Source organism: Pteronotus mesoamericanus, unplaced genomic scaffold (genome assembly GCF_021234165.1).
Source record: "Pteronotus mesoamericanus isolate MK-2021 breed Mesoamerican mustached bat unplaced genomic scaffold, CSHL_Meso_final contig_90, whole genome shotgun sequence".
Taxonomy (NCBI): domain Eukaryota; kingdom Metazoa; phylum Chordata; class Mammalia; order Chiroptera; family Mormoopidae; genus Pteronotus; species Pteronotus mesoamericanus.
The window spans coordinates 37,543,017-37,559,015 of NW_026555277.1; the positions used below are offsets into that span (position 1 = coordinate 37,543,017).

The 15,999-nt window shown below is 34.2% G+C and overlaps 1 protein-coding gene across 3 annotated transcripts in view; it reads right to left on the reverse strand.

The window, feature by feature from the left end:
- LUZP2 (leucine zipper protein 2) overlaps positions 1-15,999 on the reverse strand; it is a 353,608-nt gene that overhangs the window by 67,804 nt on the left and 269,805 nt on the right. For all 3 annotated transcript variants that reach the window (XM_054585982.1, XM_054585981.1, XM_054585983.1), the window contains exons 6-7: positions 7,296-7,358; positions 1,438-1,500 (exon numbers count right to left, since the gene is read on the reverse strand). In XM_054585982.1, coding sequence (XP_054441957.1) covers positions 1,438-1,500; positions 7,296-7,358 — 126 coding nt within the window. The remainder of the gene's footprint in view (positions 1-1,437; positions 1,501-7,295; positions 7,359-15,999) is intronic.

Genomic DNA, 15,999 nt, shown 5'->3' on the forward strand with positions numbered 1-15,999 from the left:
AGTAAGCACTAATGATAATTAATTAACAGTGTTTTTGGTGTTCTGGGGACTGTCCTGTTACAACTAAGGTCAAAGGAATGGAATGACAGGGAGCATATTTATGGAAGAGCAAGAAGCATAATATGCCTTACACAGAATGAGTATTTCATAAATATTGGTTGACATAAAAGGAATGACTTCTCACGACTCTATGCTAAAAGGGAAGGAGCCAAAGAAGAGAGATAAGGCATTTCTGAAAAAAATTATAGGATTTTTCAACTATTAAATAAAATGAATTATACCTGACTCTTGTAGATTGAGTTGATCACTGTTGTGAAAACATTTTAAAAGCAATATCACAGACAAAATAATTTGCACTTCTTATTTATCTAAAAAAACTGTTATTCCTACAACTAAGAGCCTAATGTCCTATTATTCTACTATATTTGACTATGCAAATGTACCATAAGAACTACAATTAAAAGCACCTGGCTCTTATTTTCCATGCTCAAAGGAGATAAAGATAAATTATCTGTAGTAGTTTTTCTTGCTGCCATAAATGGCATGGCTTAAAACAACACACATTTATTCTCTTACAGCTATGGAAATCAGGAGTGAAAAATGAATTTTATGCAATTAAAACTAAGGTGTTGGCAGGGCTGATTCTTTCTGGAGGCTATTGGGAGGAATCCTTCATACTGCCTTTCCTTCCCCAGCATCTGGGGTCACATAACTTTTTTCTTATTGAGGTCTTTTTGTCTCACTCTCCTAAGGACTTGTGTAACTACATTTAGGAACCACCTGGATAATTTGGGGTAATCTTCCCATTTCAAAATTTTTAACTTAATCACACATGCGAAGTCCCCTTTGCCATGAAAGATAACATTACTAGGTACCAGAGATTACCAAATGGGCACCTTTGGTGCAGGGGTATTATTTACTATCACATTCACAGTTTGTGGTAGATGTCTAACCATGCAGAGGTCTTGACTTGATAGTCTTGTAAAGAAAGAAAAGAATCAATTACCAAAATCAAACAACAATGATTAAATACGAAAACCATTAACAATCAGGAGATCTACTCAGGATCTTTGGAAGTTAAGAATGTAGGTTACCAGTGGACCTCACTCATCTCAGTAAACTTACTCAATATATGTTCTCCTTAATGTGAAAATTCCAAAAGATAATATTCCTCAATGCTGAATTAAAGTAATTAAAGGTCAAAAAGGGACTTTATATACTTTGCAATGATGCCTGCCTTTGATTAAGAATGTACCCAGGAAACTATAACTGCATTTATATCCATTAATTAAGTAGGTAAGAAAATGAGAACATCTTAAACGCAGTCAAAGGCAACTCTAATTTGTGTGCACATCTGGAAATTTAAGTTAAATCATATTTTAAGTAATTTACAAACTAGACTAGCAGTTTGGAGCGGGGAGGGAGAAGGGTGCTCACCTTAAATAGTAAGTCCTTCTTCCCATAACGAAGCTCTTTCAGCTGGGCTTGGATTTTTTTTGACTGCAAGAGCAGAAACACAGGTTAGTGCTTTAATTTCATTTACATTTTCAAACTTGACGATTAAAATTCTTTCAAACTTCACAAAAATGAACTTTGTAGCCAAGCAAGAGAGCCCAATGACTTTGGAAATGAAACAGAAAAGCTTAATCTCCTCGTTAGGAGTAGGACATCCAACTATTCTAGGCAAAGAGAGAAAACCAAAGCCTGCTAAAAAACAAACAAACAAAACCTATTTTTAAAAGTCATATTAAAAGAAAGTGGCTTACTCTTCCTCCCCTCATCCAAAGACTTTGAGTCACCTAAGCTTGGCCAACACTAATTTTAATATTTTATTTTTGAGTTTTAGAGAGGCGGGAAGGGAGGGAGAAAGAGAAGGCGAGAGAGAAACATAGACTGTTTACCTTCTGTACATGCCCCGGGGGACTGGCTGGCCACCCAGCCATGTGCTCTGACCATCACACTGATGACCTTTCAGTTCCCAGGACAACACCCAACCGAGACATGCCAACCAGGCTGGCCAAACCTAACTTCAGATGCTACATGCATCTCTGCAATTGTATGTATGCCTCAGTTTTCACTGCTTATTTGTATTATTTATTAAAGGAAAATTAGATATGGATAAGTTTAAATTGACCACCAAATTTGTATTTGACATATGTTCAAGGAGAAGGCAGCAAGCACATGTGACAGGAGGTGAAGAAACACTGAGCGCTGAGAAGCTGAGGTTAATGGTGCCTGCCTGCGAGAAGAACGGGCTCTTTAAGAGGACCATTACAGATGGAAATGTGCTTGTAGCAGGAATCTCCCTCAGCAGAGGTGTTTGGCTACCACACTGAAATGCATCCTGGTAAACCACAGTTGATGAGCATACTTCCCATTTTGTCCAGAGAAAACCCAATTTCAAACATTCTAACTTAAAAACGTGAGCAATTTGTCTCTCTATATCAAGATTATTGGTTCCAATTCTTTAAAAACATCCAGTGCCATTTCCAGTAGAAAAAATGGAACACAAACAAATAGTCACATGAAAAGATGATAACTGAAAAAATAGTTGAGTGACAATATAAAATAATACAATCACTTTGTGAAACAACTTGGCAACATATTATAAGTTAAACATACACATACTGCATTACAGAGCAATCCTTTGTAGGTATTTACCCAAGAGAAAGTATAATGTGTAAATAATTGTTTAGAGTATCTTTTTTTCATAGGAGTCAAATGCTGGACAAAAACGTATTTCCATTAACTGGTGAATAATAAACAAATTATGGTGTATCCATGAAATGGAATAGCAGAATAATGTTGAGCAATTTTTAAGGAAGAATTAAGTACTGGAATACATAACAATGCAGATGGATTTCAAAAGCATTAAGCCATGTGGAAGAATTCAGTCACTAAAAACTATATTTCGTATATACCGTTTATATAATATCCTACAAAACTACAAGGAAAAAGATAGGGAGAACATTCAGGTTAGTATTGGGCATTGTCTGGGGATTGATGGTAGAGATTATAAAATAGCAAAGAAAAAAGCTTTGGGGAAATGGAAATGTTACATTTTTTAAATATATTCATTGATCCAACCCATTAAAAATGTATACTTAAATAGAATATGCTCTATGTAAGTTATATATTAATAAGATTCAATTTTAAAAGTAGCTGGCCATAGTACATATAAGCATAGTATCTTCATGATACTATTATATCCTAGTAAACTATGTTGAAATGAAGTTTTCTTTAATAAATAAAGTGCGTTCTTATATTTGAAATGTTATAATTTTACAAGCATATATTGAATGTATATGAGTCTTCCATTAAACCACCTGCAAGTGTACTGTGATTGTTTCCTATTGTATTCAGAACATTTCTAACCATGAAAGGTAGTAGAGTTTGCAAAGTGGGAGACCGTGGTGCTATAAATTCCAAGTCATTATCCAATGTTGGAAGTACCACCAATTAAAGTATAACGTGGAAAGTATTGTAAATGATACACCACTGCAAGGTTCTAATATTAGCTTTTCACAGACATCCTTATTGTCAGCCACCTGCATTCTGTGATCCTTTGAATCAGGAAGGTAATGAGAGAGAACAAAAAGAAAACAAAATGAAAATAAAAACATAAACAAAATAAAAGGACATGAGAAAAGAAGGAAGGAGAGAGGGGAATAGGTGATGAGAGAGAAGAACAGAAAGAAAGAGAGGAGGGAAAGGGGAGAAGGAGAGAGAAGGGGAGAGAGAATGAGATAGGAAGCAAGGGAGGAAGCAAGGAAGAGTTTGAACATTAACAATTCAGAATTACGCAATTAAACTCCATACGCAGAAGCAGCAAGGAACAGTAGGTTGTGGTTTCTTACAGCTTATTAAGGTTTTATTTTCATTAAAAAAGAATCCTTTTTTCTTGATATGGTTAGTGAAAGTAAAATGCATGACATGATGCACAGGAAGACAAAGAGCCATCATTATGTGTATATGGTTGGTACTGGCTCTTGAGAAGTAAACACACATGAGCCCTCAGTACCTTGACTTTATATCGCTACTTCAGGACTCTCTATCTACCACAACGCTGCTCTTCCTCACACAAAGATTCCCAAGTGACCCAAAAGAATGATATTTCAGACACAGCATCTCTCTCTTGTTATCCAAACTTTATTTCCAAAACCTTTCCTGGGTTTCATGGCTATCCTTAATTTTGTGCTACTGATTTCAGTAAAGGACTATTTCTGTTATCTTTCTCAACTTCAAATGCACAGTTGATTAGGCTTTTCTCCCTGCTGTTGCAATCTGCTGTCCAGGACTTATTTACAGCCAAAACAGTCTCTTAGGAAAACATACTTTCATTTTTTTCCCCAAACTAATGTTGACTAATATCAATGGGGAATGAGAGATTACCACTACATACAGTGTGCAAAATTTGACCAACTTCACTTTTTCTTCCACATAATTGAAACTCTCTATTTTAAGTGTCAGAAAGGACTTAATGTAAACCATTTTGGGTATTCATTTTTTACTGCATACTTATACTGAATGCACAGGATATAATTTAAACATTTCTTTATAACTTAGATTTATTATTAAAATATAAATTTTGTATTATGCATTAATTCATTCAGGAACTATAATATAAACCTCCATGTCTTTTCTTCTGCACAAAGTGAACATGAATTGCTAGGTTTCCTGAGCTTAGTTATAGTTATTTAAAAATAATTTTTTAGAAATTTTCATCACACTCATCACTTCTCCACATCTGGTATTCCACTCCTCTAATTTTCAGTGGGTTAAAAAGAAAAATCCTATCTAAATATTTAATCAGAATATGATAAGTAAGAATAAACACATTTTGAATGAGTACATCTCTATCTTGTGATGCACATTGATTTGAAACCCTAGTTGGCACTGGATGTTTTCTTTTAGCTCTTTGGCTTCATCTTGAAAAATTAAATTTTTCAGAGCTGTACTCTTCAAATGATTGAGATATTACTCTATTGGGGATTTCAGTACTTTTTCTTTTATGAATGTTAATGATCTTGAATGTAATTCTAAATGTTGGTCTGTGTGAGTCATCAAGTTTTTACAAGTGCACCGCAAAAATAAAATTTGTGATAATTATGACAATTATGATGATAATTATGAAGATGATTATAATTATAATAAAAAGAAAATAAAGGAGGTAAGAAAGACAGGAGATGTTGGCCATGATAGAACATCTTGGCTGGACTTATTTTCCCTTTTGGAGACTATCGTTTAGTCGGAGATGTTTCTTCCCTACAATTTCATATTCAAATACCATTTCTTTCATGAAATAATAGTTATAATGATATGATGGTACATGATATTTGAAGTAGCTTCTATCATTTTTAATATTTTCCTTGGCAAAGTAAAATAATGGCAATGCATTTGTTGTCAGTGGGACTTGGACATTTTGTGCATCTATGAATAGCAAACATATAGGATCACTGATCCAGAAGACAAACTCCCTTTAGCTCCTAAACCAATAAAAGTTATTATTCTTCTGTTTTGGTAGTGGTGGTGGTGAAAGAAATAATAAAATTTTCCACTTATATTGAAGACAAATTATTATGACAAAAATATATGCCTTCCTTATCACCCAAATTTAAATTCTAAATTTGATCCATAAATAAACAGATAGGGTAAATGTGTAACTTAAAATGAATATATTCAATTCATTTTAACATTACATAATACTAACATATAAAGTGTCTAGTAAATAATAAATAAGAATGCAGAATAATATATTCTTTAAGCAACTGAGATGAAGAAAAAATATGAATCATTTCTGAAATAAGGGGCTAAAAAGCACAGGTGAGCCCAGGCTGTTCTTGTTTGCTTCTAAATGCTACGGAAGACTTCTCCTGGGAGCCATCTCTCTTTCATGTACAGGGTCTGGCACAAATAACGCCCCTTTTTTATTACAAAGTTAAAACATGTAATTCTGTAACATATCACACTCAAGCAAGCTATATGACATTTTAAGTGAAATACTCAAATTAAAACTATAAATTATTACACCTATATTATTACCCCCAAAACCACACTCAAACAGGTATTACTTCTGCTGGACCCTGTACATGAGTATTATGGGGACCATAGAAAATATAAACAATATAAGAAATGATCTCTACCCAAATTGAAAATTACAATGAAAGAAATACTACAACCCATTCAGTTTGATTTTTTTTTTTATCTTATGGGGCATTGACCTGTAATTCCCAGGTATTGAAAAATGTATATTTATTTCATATACAATAGTATTGTATAGATGTTATAAAATGACTTATTAAATTTCATGTTAGATTTTAACTTTAGAGTTTATAATGATCACATTTACATGCCCATCAAGGAGAGGTCTCACCTTCTTCGATAAAAGAAAACCAAAATTCTGGATGGGCACACGACTACCACACTGATGGTACTTTCCATTTCCCTTCCACTTGACTAGGCAGGTGACCCAGTTCTGGCAAACAGGGTACAATCAAATATGTGCCACTACTTCATATTTGTACTCCTAAAAAGCAGTGCTCGTGAGTCCCCAGGAAATCTTTCCTGTCCTGCTAAAAGGTGATAATAATAGGAAGAGGTTTTGGAAACAAAAGTGGGCTGCATATTTAGGAAATAACAGAGGTGTTTCACCAGCTCTGTTCCTTAGTCTAGGCCGTTATGGAAAAGGGGTCAACTTTCAATATGTTTAAGCCGCTGTTCTTGTTACTCAAACTGCTTTTCCTTCCCCCTTCCTTCACAGGCACTGGATCTGCATAGCGGTAGGAAGACTCTCTTGCCCTTTCCTATTATTCACAGGTGTTTCCGTTAGTAAATTCTTACACAATTTATCCCATCTTTCTTTGTGCTTCTCAGAGGAAAGAACTAATGCTGTGACTTGAGTCTCCTCTCCCTGAGGTATAAAGAATCACTATGAACACTATCACCACTATCTCATTACTGTCGTTAAGAATTTCTTGCTATGAGCTAACTTTCTACAACATTAAATCAGGGATCATAAAGTAAAAGTAGATTTGGGTAATCAGGAGTACAGGAAATTGATTTTAGTTATATGTGGATTAAGCAGGATAACTTTTTTTCTCTAAGAAATGCATCGGTCATTACTTTAGGGTATGCAGTGTTGAAACATCCAAAGATGTCTAAAAGTTTCCTTTACATAATCTAATGTTTGAATTTATGTTAAAAGGGGGGAAATGTCACCATATGTCTAGGTTAAAAAAAGAATGACACTAATATTGTTTCTAGCCAGTTGAGACTGGGAGAGAAAATCGACTCACCTCTTCTGCATGGATGCCACACAGCTTGTTTCCTGACAAGAGCTTGTTTTTCAGGCTTTTATTCTGAGGAAAGAAACATTGTTTTATTACTAAGAATGATAAAATACTAAGAATTTCTTTAAATATGTCAGTGGCATTGCATTTCTCTATGTTTTATTCATAAACAAGCCCTTTATTATATGAAATCCAATGAATTTAGATACACTGAGCAGAATCTGTCATATAAAAGACTTGTGCTCAATTAAATTTTTGATGTATGAACAGTAACATATTCATTAAAAAAGATGGAACTTTATTTGGCCTTATCTTTAACCTCTTTTATATTTTTGTATCTTATTTTATAAGATCATTTTATAATTTTAGTTTCAAATCTGCAATTGATGCTAATTTCTGAAAGCATCCCTAAAAACGGCAAGCATTTATTTGTACTATTACCTAGATGCTGGTCACCTTGGACCCTACTATAATATAGCTACAAGCACATTAGGGTCTGTATTCTCTTTAAAGAGGTAGTTTTAGTGTCCTCTTATATTTCTGACACCAGTTAACTGCTTTTGAAGGGCTTCTTCATGCTCAGAAGCTATTTTGTCTTCCAGGCTTCATAAGTATGGTCTCTCTTGCTTGTCTGAATATAGACAGATCAGTTAACAAACTTATAATTTTCCTACATTCTTAGGTAAATGTTTGGTACTTCTGACATAAAAGCCACAGGCTCTTAGCCATCTAAATCTAAACCCTTAGAGCTATTTAATTATATCTCTCTTGTTACACTCAAGCTTTTAGTCTTCGCCCCAGTACCTGAGTTCCCAGCCTCCTTTTAGAGAGACGGCTAAACGAGAGCAGAAAACTTTGCAAAACTCACAGGATTTTGACTACAATGTCTCTACAGGAGCAAACAGTGTAATGGTAAAGTACATCTGCATAATGACTCTAAGAGAATCAATTTGATGAGCACTATGAGCAAATTGAACAAAATTTATGCAGAGTAAATGAATAACTGAATAAATGGATGCACCAAATTTAAGAGTTCTTCACTCACAACTCTCATGGGATTTTGAGCATCATTCCCCATTTTATTTTTCTATCATGCAAAGAGGAAGTACAGCTGCCTCAGTTCGAAAGAATTCTTTGTCTATGTTTCCCTCTTTAGCTATGAGATGAAATTCTAAAACACTCATTTAGAATTTCAATACCATAATATGTTTTATGCATATGAGGAGTTATCTTGATTCACTCAATAATGTCTTTATGGAAATATTTGTACACATAATACAAGTATAACATTAGGGTTTTTAAAGAGACTTTAATAATATATGTAACTTCTATATTTAAAATCTTGTAAACTACAATAATGGGGAACATATCGATGTTCTACTTTGCACTGTTGCTCAGATTTTAGGTTTAAAACTTCCCTAGTTTCCTTTCTGTTCATGTCTATGATTTTTTTGACATGCAATCTTAAATATGTTTAAATAAAATGGTCCAGTTTCCCTTTTGTATTTCTCCTATTGTTTTGTACATAGAGATATATCTCTAAAGATTTGATATGCATTTATATTTTTCATCTTTTTATGGTTCTATTGTTTTTGTCAAAGGTTGTGAAAATTCAAATAAGGTCTATAGTTTGTTTAATAATATTGTATTAATGTTAATTTATTGATTCAATAATTGTGTTATCACTCTATGATGTTACATAAGTTTTGGTAAAGGTACATAACATTCTGTATTAATTTACCATGCTCTTTTTTTATGTCAATAACATTGCAAAGTAGGAAGTTAAAATATCTAAAAATAAAATTTAAATAAAAATAAAAATGTAAACATTGAATGAAGCACATTTGGTATGAAGATTTATGTATCAACAAAAAGTATCCATACCTGATTAACTTTATTAGGAATGATAATAAAATTAGTATATTTAAATATTGGTAAATGTAGTCTATACTACTTAAAATTTGCATCTTCACTTATAACTTTTCTTTCTTTCCTTTTTGCCATTTGTTCATGCTATTCAATTCTGAGGTGAGAGATAAAGCAGTGAATAAAACATGATATCACTGGAAATGTTTACAATAGACTTGGACAATGCACTTTATTGGCACTGGGAAAGCTGCCACTCCTCAACATGGACACCATCCAACAATAAGCAGTGATTATATTGTGTGTCCAGAGTTAGCTCTGGCAATAGATAATTCTGGGCAACTGTGTAAAGCAATATGTTTCCATTAAGCTAAATGTCATTTCTAGAGCTTAAGAATTATTTTGAAACATATTTTGAAACATATCCAGGACTGGGAATAATTAATTATAATCACCCACAATGGGGCTAATTATGGGACACAAGGGAGACTTATCAAGGCCCATACTGAGATTATTCTTAGATGACATATCCTTCAGAAACATGGAAAACACAGACATCCAGACAAGGCACTGATATAACTTCTCCACTCATGATTAGTGACTGTACTTCTTTAATTATAGTAAAACTATGGTTTGATAATATTTAGTCATTAAAAACAAAGTTTTTACAGTTTTGTGATCAGATTTGTGTCATTTCATCTACCTTCTATGTAAAAAATCTCATCTACATTAAATTTAACAATATTTTTATAAGATCTAAAATGTAATTATATGCAAAATGCCAGGATCTAATGATGATTATGCCTCACTTGAGGGGATATAAATAAAAGTATATTTAAAGTCATCAAATGATTAAATGTCTGTCCTTTCTGTCTGTCCCTCTTCCACCATCCCTTCTTCTAACAACCATAATTTTGATTTTTCTTATGAGAAATGTTTCCCATGCTAGTTGCAGGTGGCTTGTGTGATACTAACTCCATCCAGTATATCAAGAGAAAGGAATAAGTCTCAAGCCCAGCCAATCAGAGTCTTGGTCCAGATTTGGTAAAGTAACAAAAACATCACTGATGAGACTCAAACATAGATATTTTATTTTTGAGAATTAGTGAGAAAAAAATGTTGAGGTTCATCACTAAATCAGAAGTTATCTGAGAGTAGGCCTAACCTGTCATGGGGGGAAGCGAAAAAGACACCTGAGTATATGAGTTCTGTCCAGCAAGTATCCAGCCATGCACTATGAGAAATAGAGACATGTATTGAAGAAGATACAAGGTACTAAAACACTGTATATGGGACAATGGTGCCTCAGTCCCCTTCAAAGTAGGCACCTAGGGACCTCACACAGTTCTCCCCATCGCTATTAGCTGCTCTGTTGTATTTTCCTGAATCTTATAGATGGTCTGAAATCTCTTCCCTTTCAAAGGTGATTTTAGTTTTGGGAAAAGCCAGAAGTCACGGGGTGCCAAATCTGGGCTGTAAGGGGGCTGAGTCACCTGGGTGATTTGATGTTTTTCAAAAACACTCTTCATGAGACATGATGCATGCATGGGCACATTGTTGTGATGAAGCTGCCAACCACTAGTTGCCCATAGCTGTGGCCTTCTGAATCATCCAAATAGTTTCTGTGGAGGTATGTTCAAGCTTAACACAAAATTTGATGCAGATTTGTTGCTCTACTCACTTAGTCATTTTGATTGTGTTGGCCACACAGTACTCATGCTCACTCAACAGTGTCTACAGCCCCCACTGACTAGCACAGTGAAGTCATCATTGTTCATGCATGTGTATTCCAGTCCACTCTCCATGTCTGCCAGGTTACACATATTTTTGTGCAAACTTTTCTCATTATATTAACCATGGTTGGACTTTTTCTGAAGAGACCTCTATATAAAGAAATACTAAATTATGGTGATGCTGTAGCTTCCTCTTCTCTCCTTTATACAGCCTTGTTGGAAGCAAGTATACTGGGTTTTTCAATTACATTTTTCTAGCAGCAGCCCTTCTATTCTCTTGAGACCATGTTTAAATCTTTTTGTCCACACTATAATCCCATAATCCCTTCACTCTCAATATTTAGAAAGGCAAAGGGCATCCAAGTAACTAAGATTTTATCTAATACTAATGACATAGCTTATCAGGATGTGGGCAGAGAATATATCTATGTATTTTGCCTTTTTTAAATGGGAGGTAGATCTGGCTTACCACCTGCTCAGGTTATTCTGCCCAACTGGATGCTGTACAAATTCAGTGTAGGTTAAAATAAGTGACCCTACAACCTTCTTGGGAACCCAGTTTGTGCATGTCTCATCCCTGCCAAAAAAAAATGTCATTTATTCCTTCCCAATGGCAAGATGATAAAACTCAAACTCAAATCTGGCTGAACAGAAAATGTTTCTTAAATATATGATACATCTACTTAATCTAGTTTTGATTTTTGCCTGTGAACTTAAAACATCCTATTTTCAGTATAGTTTACAGGGTGTCTCAAACCCAACAAACATTCTGGGCTACAAAACAGAAAGAGAAACAAACCTAGTATATCTCTATAATCTGGCCATATAGAAATATAAATATTTCCAAATTACTGTGAGTAATTTTACATAGCACTTTAAAGTAAAATCAGGTGTTAATTGGGGTTTTTGTTTGCAAACAATAGAAACCAATAACAGATAAAACAAGTAACACATGAATTTCTAATGTGAGGGTTGCATGTAGAATAAAGGGAAAGCCTGGGGAATAAGCCTCAGAAAACATGAGGGAACCAAGGAGGAGGAAGTATCCATAATTATAAGACAGGAATAGAGTTATTGTGACAACTAAATGAGAGACTGTAGATCGCTGTACTTAATTACAAGGTAAAATGATGATGTCTCAATGCATTTTCATGGTGCAAGGCTGAACCTGGGACCACTTAGGATTATCAAATGTAATAAATTATGCAAATGTGTTTATACATTATTTTTTGGATTTAAATAAAATATACCACTACTGCTACACAGCTGAAAACATGAGCCAATGCTGTTAAAGTGCAATTAAATGTGAACCTAAAGTATGAACACCTGCAGGGGTATTAAAAATAAAACCAGTCATTGCTGTCTCACTATGAAAAGCATCTCCAATTTTAGAACTTTCTAAAGCTGATGCACAAAAACCACTATGCATGACTGCTTGAGATCCACATTTGTTGCAATTTAAATGTGTTTTTAAACTGCCTTGAAAATGGGCATGCCTTTTGAAATAAGTCATTTTTGCAATTGAAAATCTTACATGCTGAATTAAGAAAAACAACAGAATTTAGGGGTAACATGAAATGTAAATGCTTCGCTTCAAAAATACTGGCAAACGTTATGATATTTTACAAATTGTCTCAGGGTCCTTTATTGAGAACACATCAGGAAAGGGATGTGGTACGGGACTGAGATCTAAACCATGAGTGTTTACTTCATCAATTCTTAGATGCAAAATTTTTTCACTCTTTAATGTTTAAGAAATTAGAGTATAGTGTACAGTATTAGGCCCTTTTTATGTAGTATTTATGGTTTCCCTAACTCTAAAATAGTTGCTAAATTAGACGTTTACTTTAAAATTGATTAATCCTAAAATATAAATATTGTTATTTCAAAGTTCTTGTTTTAAAATTAGAGGTAAAGAGGTCAATAAAGAGGAAAAAAATGGTTGTGTTTTTTTTTTTTTCATTTATAAAAGCTCATCTGTCAAGAAACTAGGGAAAATAAGAAATGTATATATAGGCTTCATATTTATTCTAAGCCACACAGAAGAAAAAAGTAGAATTTCAAAATGGAGGGAGATAAATTGTTTACAAAATAGTTTTCCATTGACAATGGAGAAAAAGCTGAAGGGAATCAGCCACTTCTCTGTTCATAACATACATGCAGAGCTTTAAACCAGTGTCAGGAGTACTCAAAGACTCTGGAGAGGCATTGGCTCAGGAAGTGACACTGAGATGTCTTTCGGCGTGTGAAGGAGTTAGCCAAATAATAGGAAATGACAAAAGAAAGAGAGCATATGCACCAGAAATTTAGATATTCAAGTAGTTACGCTTAACATTCTGGTGAAATAGTGTTAAGTTAGTTACATGGGGCCTTGTATGCATTGAACCCATAGCAGTGAATGGTTAACAAGAAAATGACATGCTCAGATTTATTCTTTAGAAAGATAAGGAAGAAAAAATTGGATTTCAAATTCAGATATATATTTAATGTTTCCCCACATATAGGTTTGAATAGTAGTTTAGGTAATATTTTATAGCCTGATAGATACCAGAAAAAAGTGCTCAAAATTACTAATTATTAGGGAAATGAAAAGCAAAACCACAATGAGATATCATCTCATACCTGTTAAAATGGCTTTCATCAAAAGGCAAGAGGTAACCAGTGTTGGCAAGGATGTGGAGAAAAGGAAACCCTAGAACTCTGTTGGTGAGAATGTAAATTGGTGTAGCCACTATGAAAAACAGAAAAAGTTTCCTCAAGACAGTAGAAATAGAATACCCTATCACTCACCAATCCCACTTCTGGGTATTTATCCAATGGAAATAAAATCAGAATATTACACTTTTTTAAAAAAAGGAGATTTATTCATGCATTCATTCACTCATTTTAGAGAGAGGGGAAGGGAGGGAAAAAGAGAGGGAAAGAAAGAACAATGTTCAAGAGAAATATAGATCAGCTGCTTCTTGAAAGCCCCCAACAGGGGACCTGGCCTGCAACCCAAGCATGTGCCCTGAACAGGGATCAAAAAAGCAAACTTTCAGTTTGCAGGACACAGCCCAACCTACTTAACCATACCAATCAGGATGAAATAGGGTATTGAAGCTACTTGTATTCCTCTGTTCATTCTAGCATTATTTACTCTAGCCAATATATGGAAACTACCTAAGCATCTATGAACAGATGAGTGGTTAAAGAAGACATTAAAATAGGAATATTATTCAGCCATAAGAAATAAGGGTATCCTGACACTGGCAACAGCATGGATGGACTTTGATTGAAGTCATGATGCTAAGGAAGACATGTCAGAAAGAAAAAGACAAAAACTGTGCGCTATCATGTTTGGAATCTGAAAAGCTGAACTTGTAGAAACAGAGAATACAATAGTGGTTATTAGGGAGTGGGAAGTAGAGGAAATGAAGAGATATTGATCAAATGGTATAAACCTTCAGTAAGAAGATGAGTAAGTTCTGGGGACCTAATGTACAGCATTGTGATTACCAGTATACTTAACAATACTGTATTAAATACCAATAGTGTATCAAATACTTCAAAATTGCTAAGAGAGCATATCTTCAATGTTCTCACCACAAAAAAAATGGTAATTTTAGGATGTGATAAAGGTGTAAGACGATGCTGACAATCATACTGCATTATATAAGCAAGTCAGCATGTTGCACACATTAAACTGGGACAATGTTATCTGTCGATTATACCTGAATAAAACTAGAAAACAAAGCATGAGCTGCTGAGTGTATGTGTGTGTTTACCCTAGCATTTGTTAAATGCTTATTCTGTGCCAACTACTTTCCAAAGTGCTTTACAAACATTATTTCATTGAATCCTCACAACATTTTAGAAATGACAAACCTGAGGCTTAATGATGTTATTTTACCTGCTTATGTTCAAGCAACTACTGACAGAGCTGGGATTAGTCCAGGTCTAGCAACTGCCAGAACCCATGTTCTTCTCCATTATGATGTATAGTTGTTGTTTTTTTTTTTTTTACTAAATCTTCTCTGCTTTTAAAAAATGGTGAAATAAATACAAGTCCTGGATTTCTACTGAGTAATAAATAGTCGATAACCAAAATGGACTTAAACAGGGAACTGGTCTTGGAACTTTAAATTTCAGATACATGTATTTTCACCAGCCAATCTCACTCCAGCAGGGAACACAATAAATTATGGTTTATAAAATAACTTTTTCCCTAGAGCAGTAATGAGGCAAAGTAACTATGTTGTGAAATTATTAGGAAAGATCAGTTAATTTCCTTGGAGTTATTCTTTAGGAGATTCTTCTCCTGATCTCCCCAGTTAAGACGTGAACACCTGCCATCCTCTGCTTGCAGTTGTGCTGAGAATTCCCAGTACAATACAGCCTTTTCCTGGGAACACACCTGAGTGACCAAAAAAATCTTCCTCTTTCTTCAACCTTGTGGGAGAATTGAAATTTTTTTTGAGTTTTACTTTTTTTTTTTTTTACCACCATTTCATCGAGTTCAGGATAAAAAGGTGTCAGAACTTATTTTCACATTCACGTACAAGTGGTACAATTGCATAAGACATATCAAAGCTATGTGATTTAAGGTTAATGCCATTAACTTTAAAATTGTTTTGTTCAATCTTTGTTAGTCAGTCGCCATCACATACATGCCAACTACAGGTTGTCAATGCTTACTTATAAGAATACATTTGGTCCTGGTTTATTATTTATGATTTAATTGAAGCTTGCCCAATATCAACTGTTGTGAGCAATTCCTTTTGAAAGCAGTATTAGTTTGGATCTGATATTGTAATTCAAGCCAGATAATGAAGTTTAGCTATTATAAATTTCAAAGGAGGATGATCGTATAATACTTGAGGTTTCTTTTTTTCCTTCCAGGGTCACTGGTAAATCCCCATGAGGTGTGTCAGGAAAATAGGGTAATCTTTTGCTTTTTTTGCTCCAAGCTTACACGGTTAGCCCTATCTATAGTTTTATACATTGAATTGATTGAGACATTGGCAGAATAAGGATTTTGTTTCAGAATTACCATAAACCTGATTCTCCTAATAACTGAATGTGTCTTGTTAAAGTAGAAATGACACCAAGTTTTCTTCACATGGTGCTAG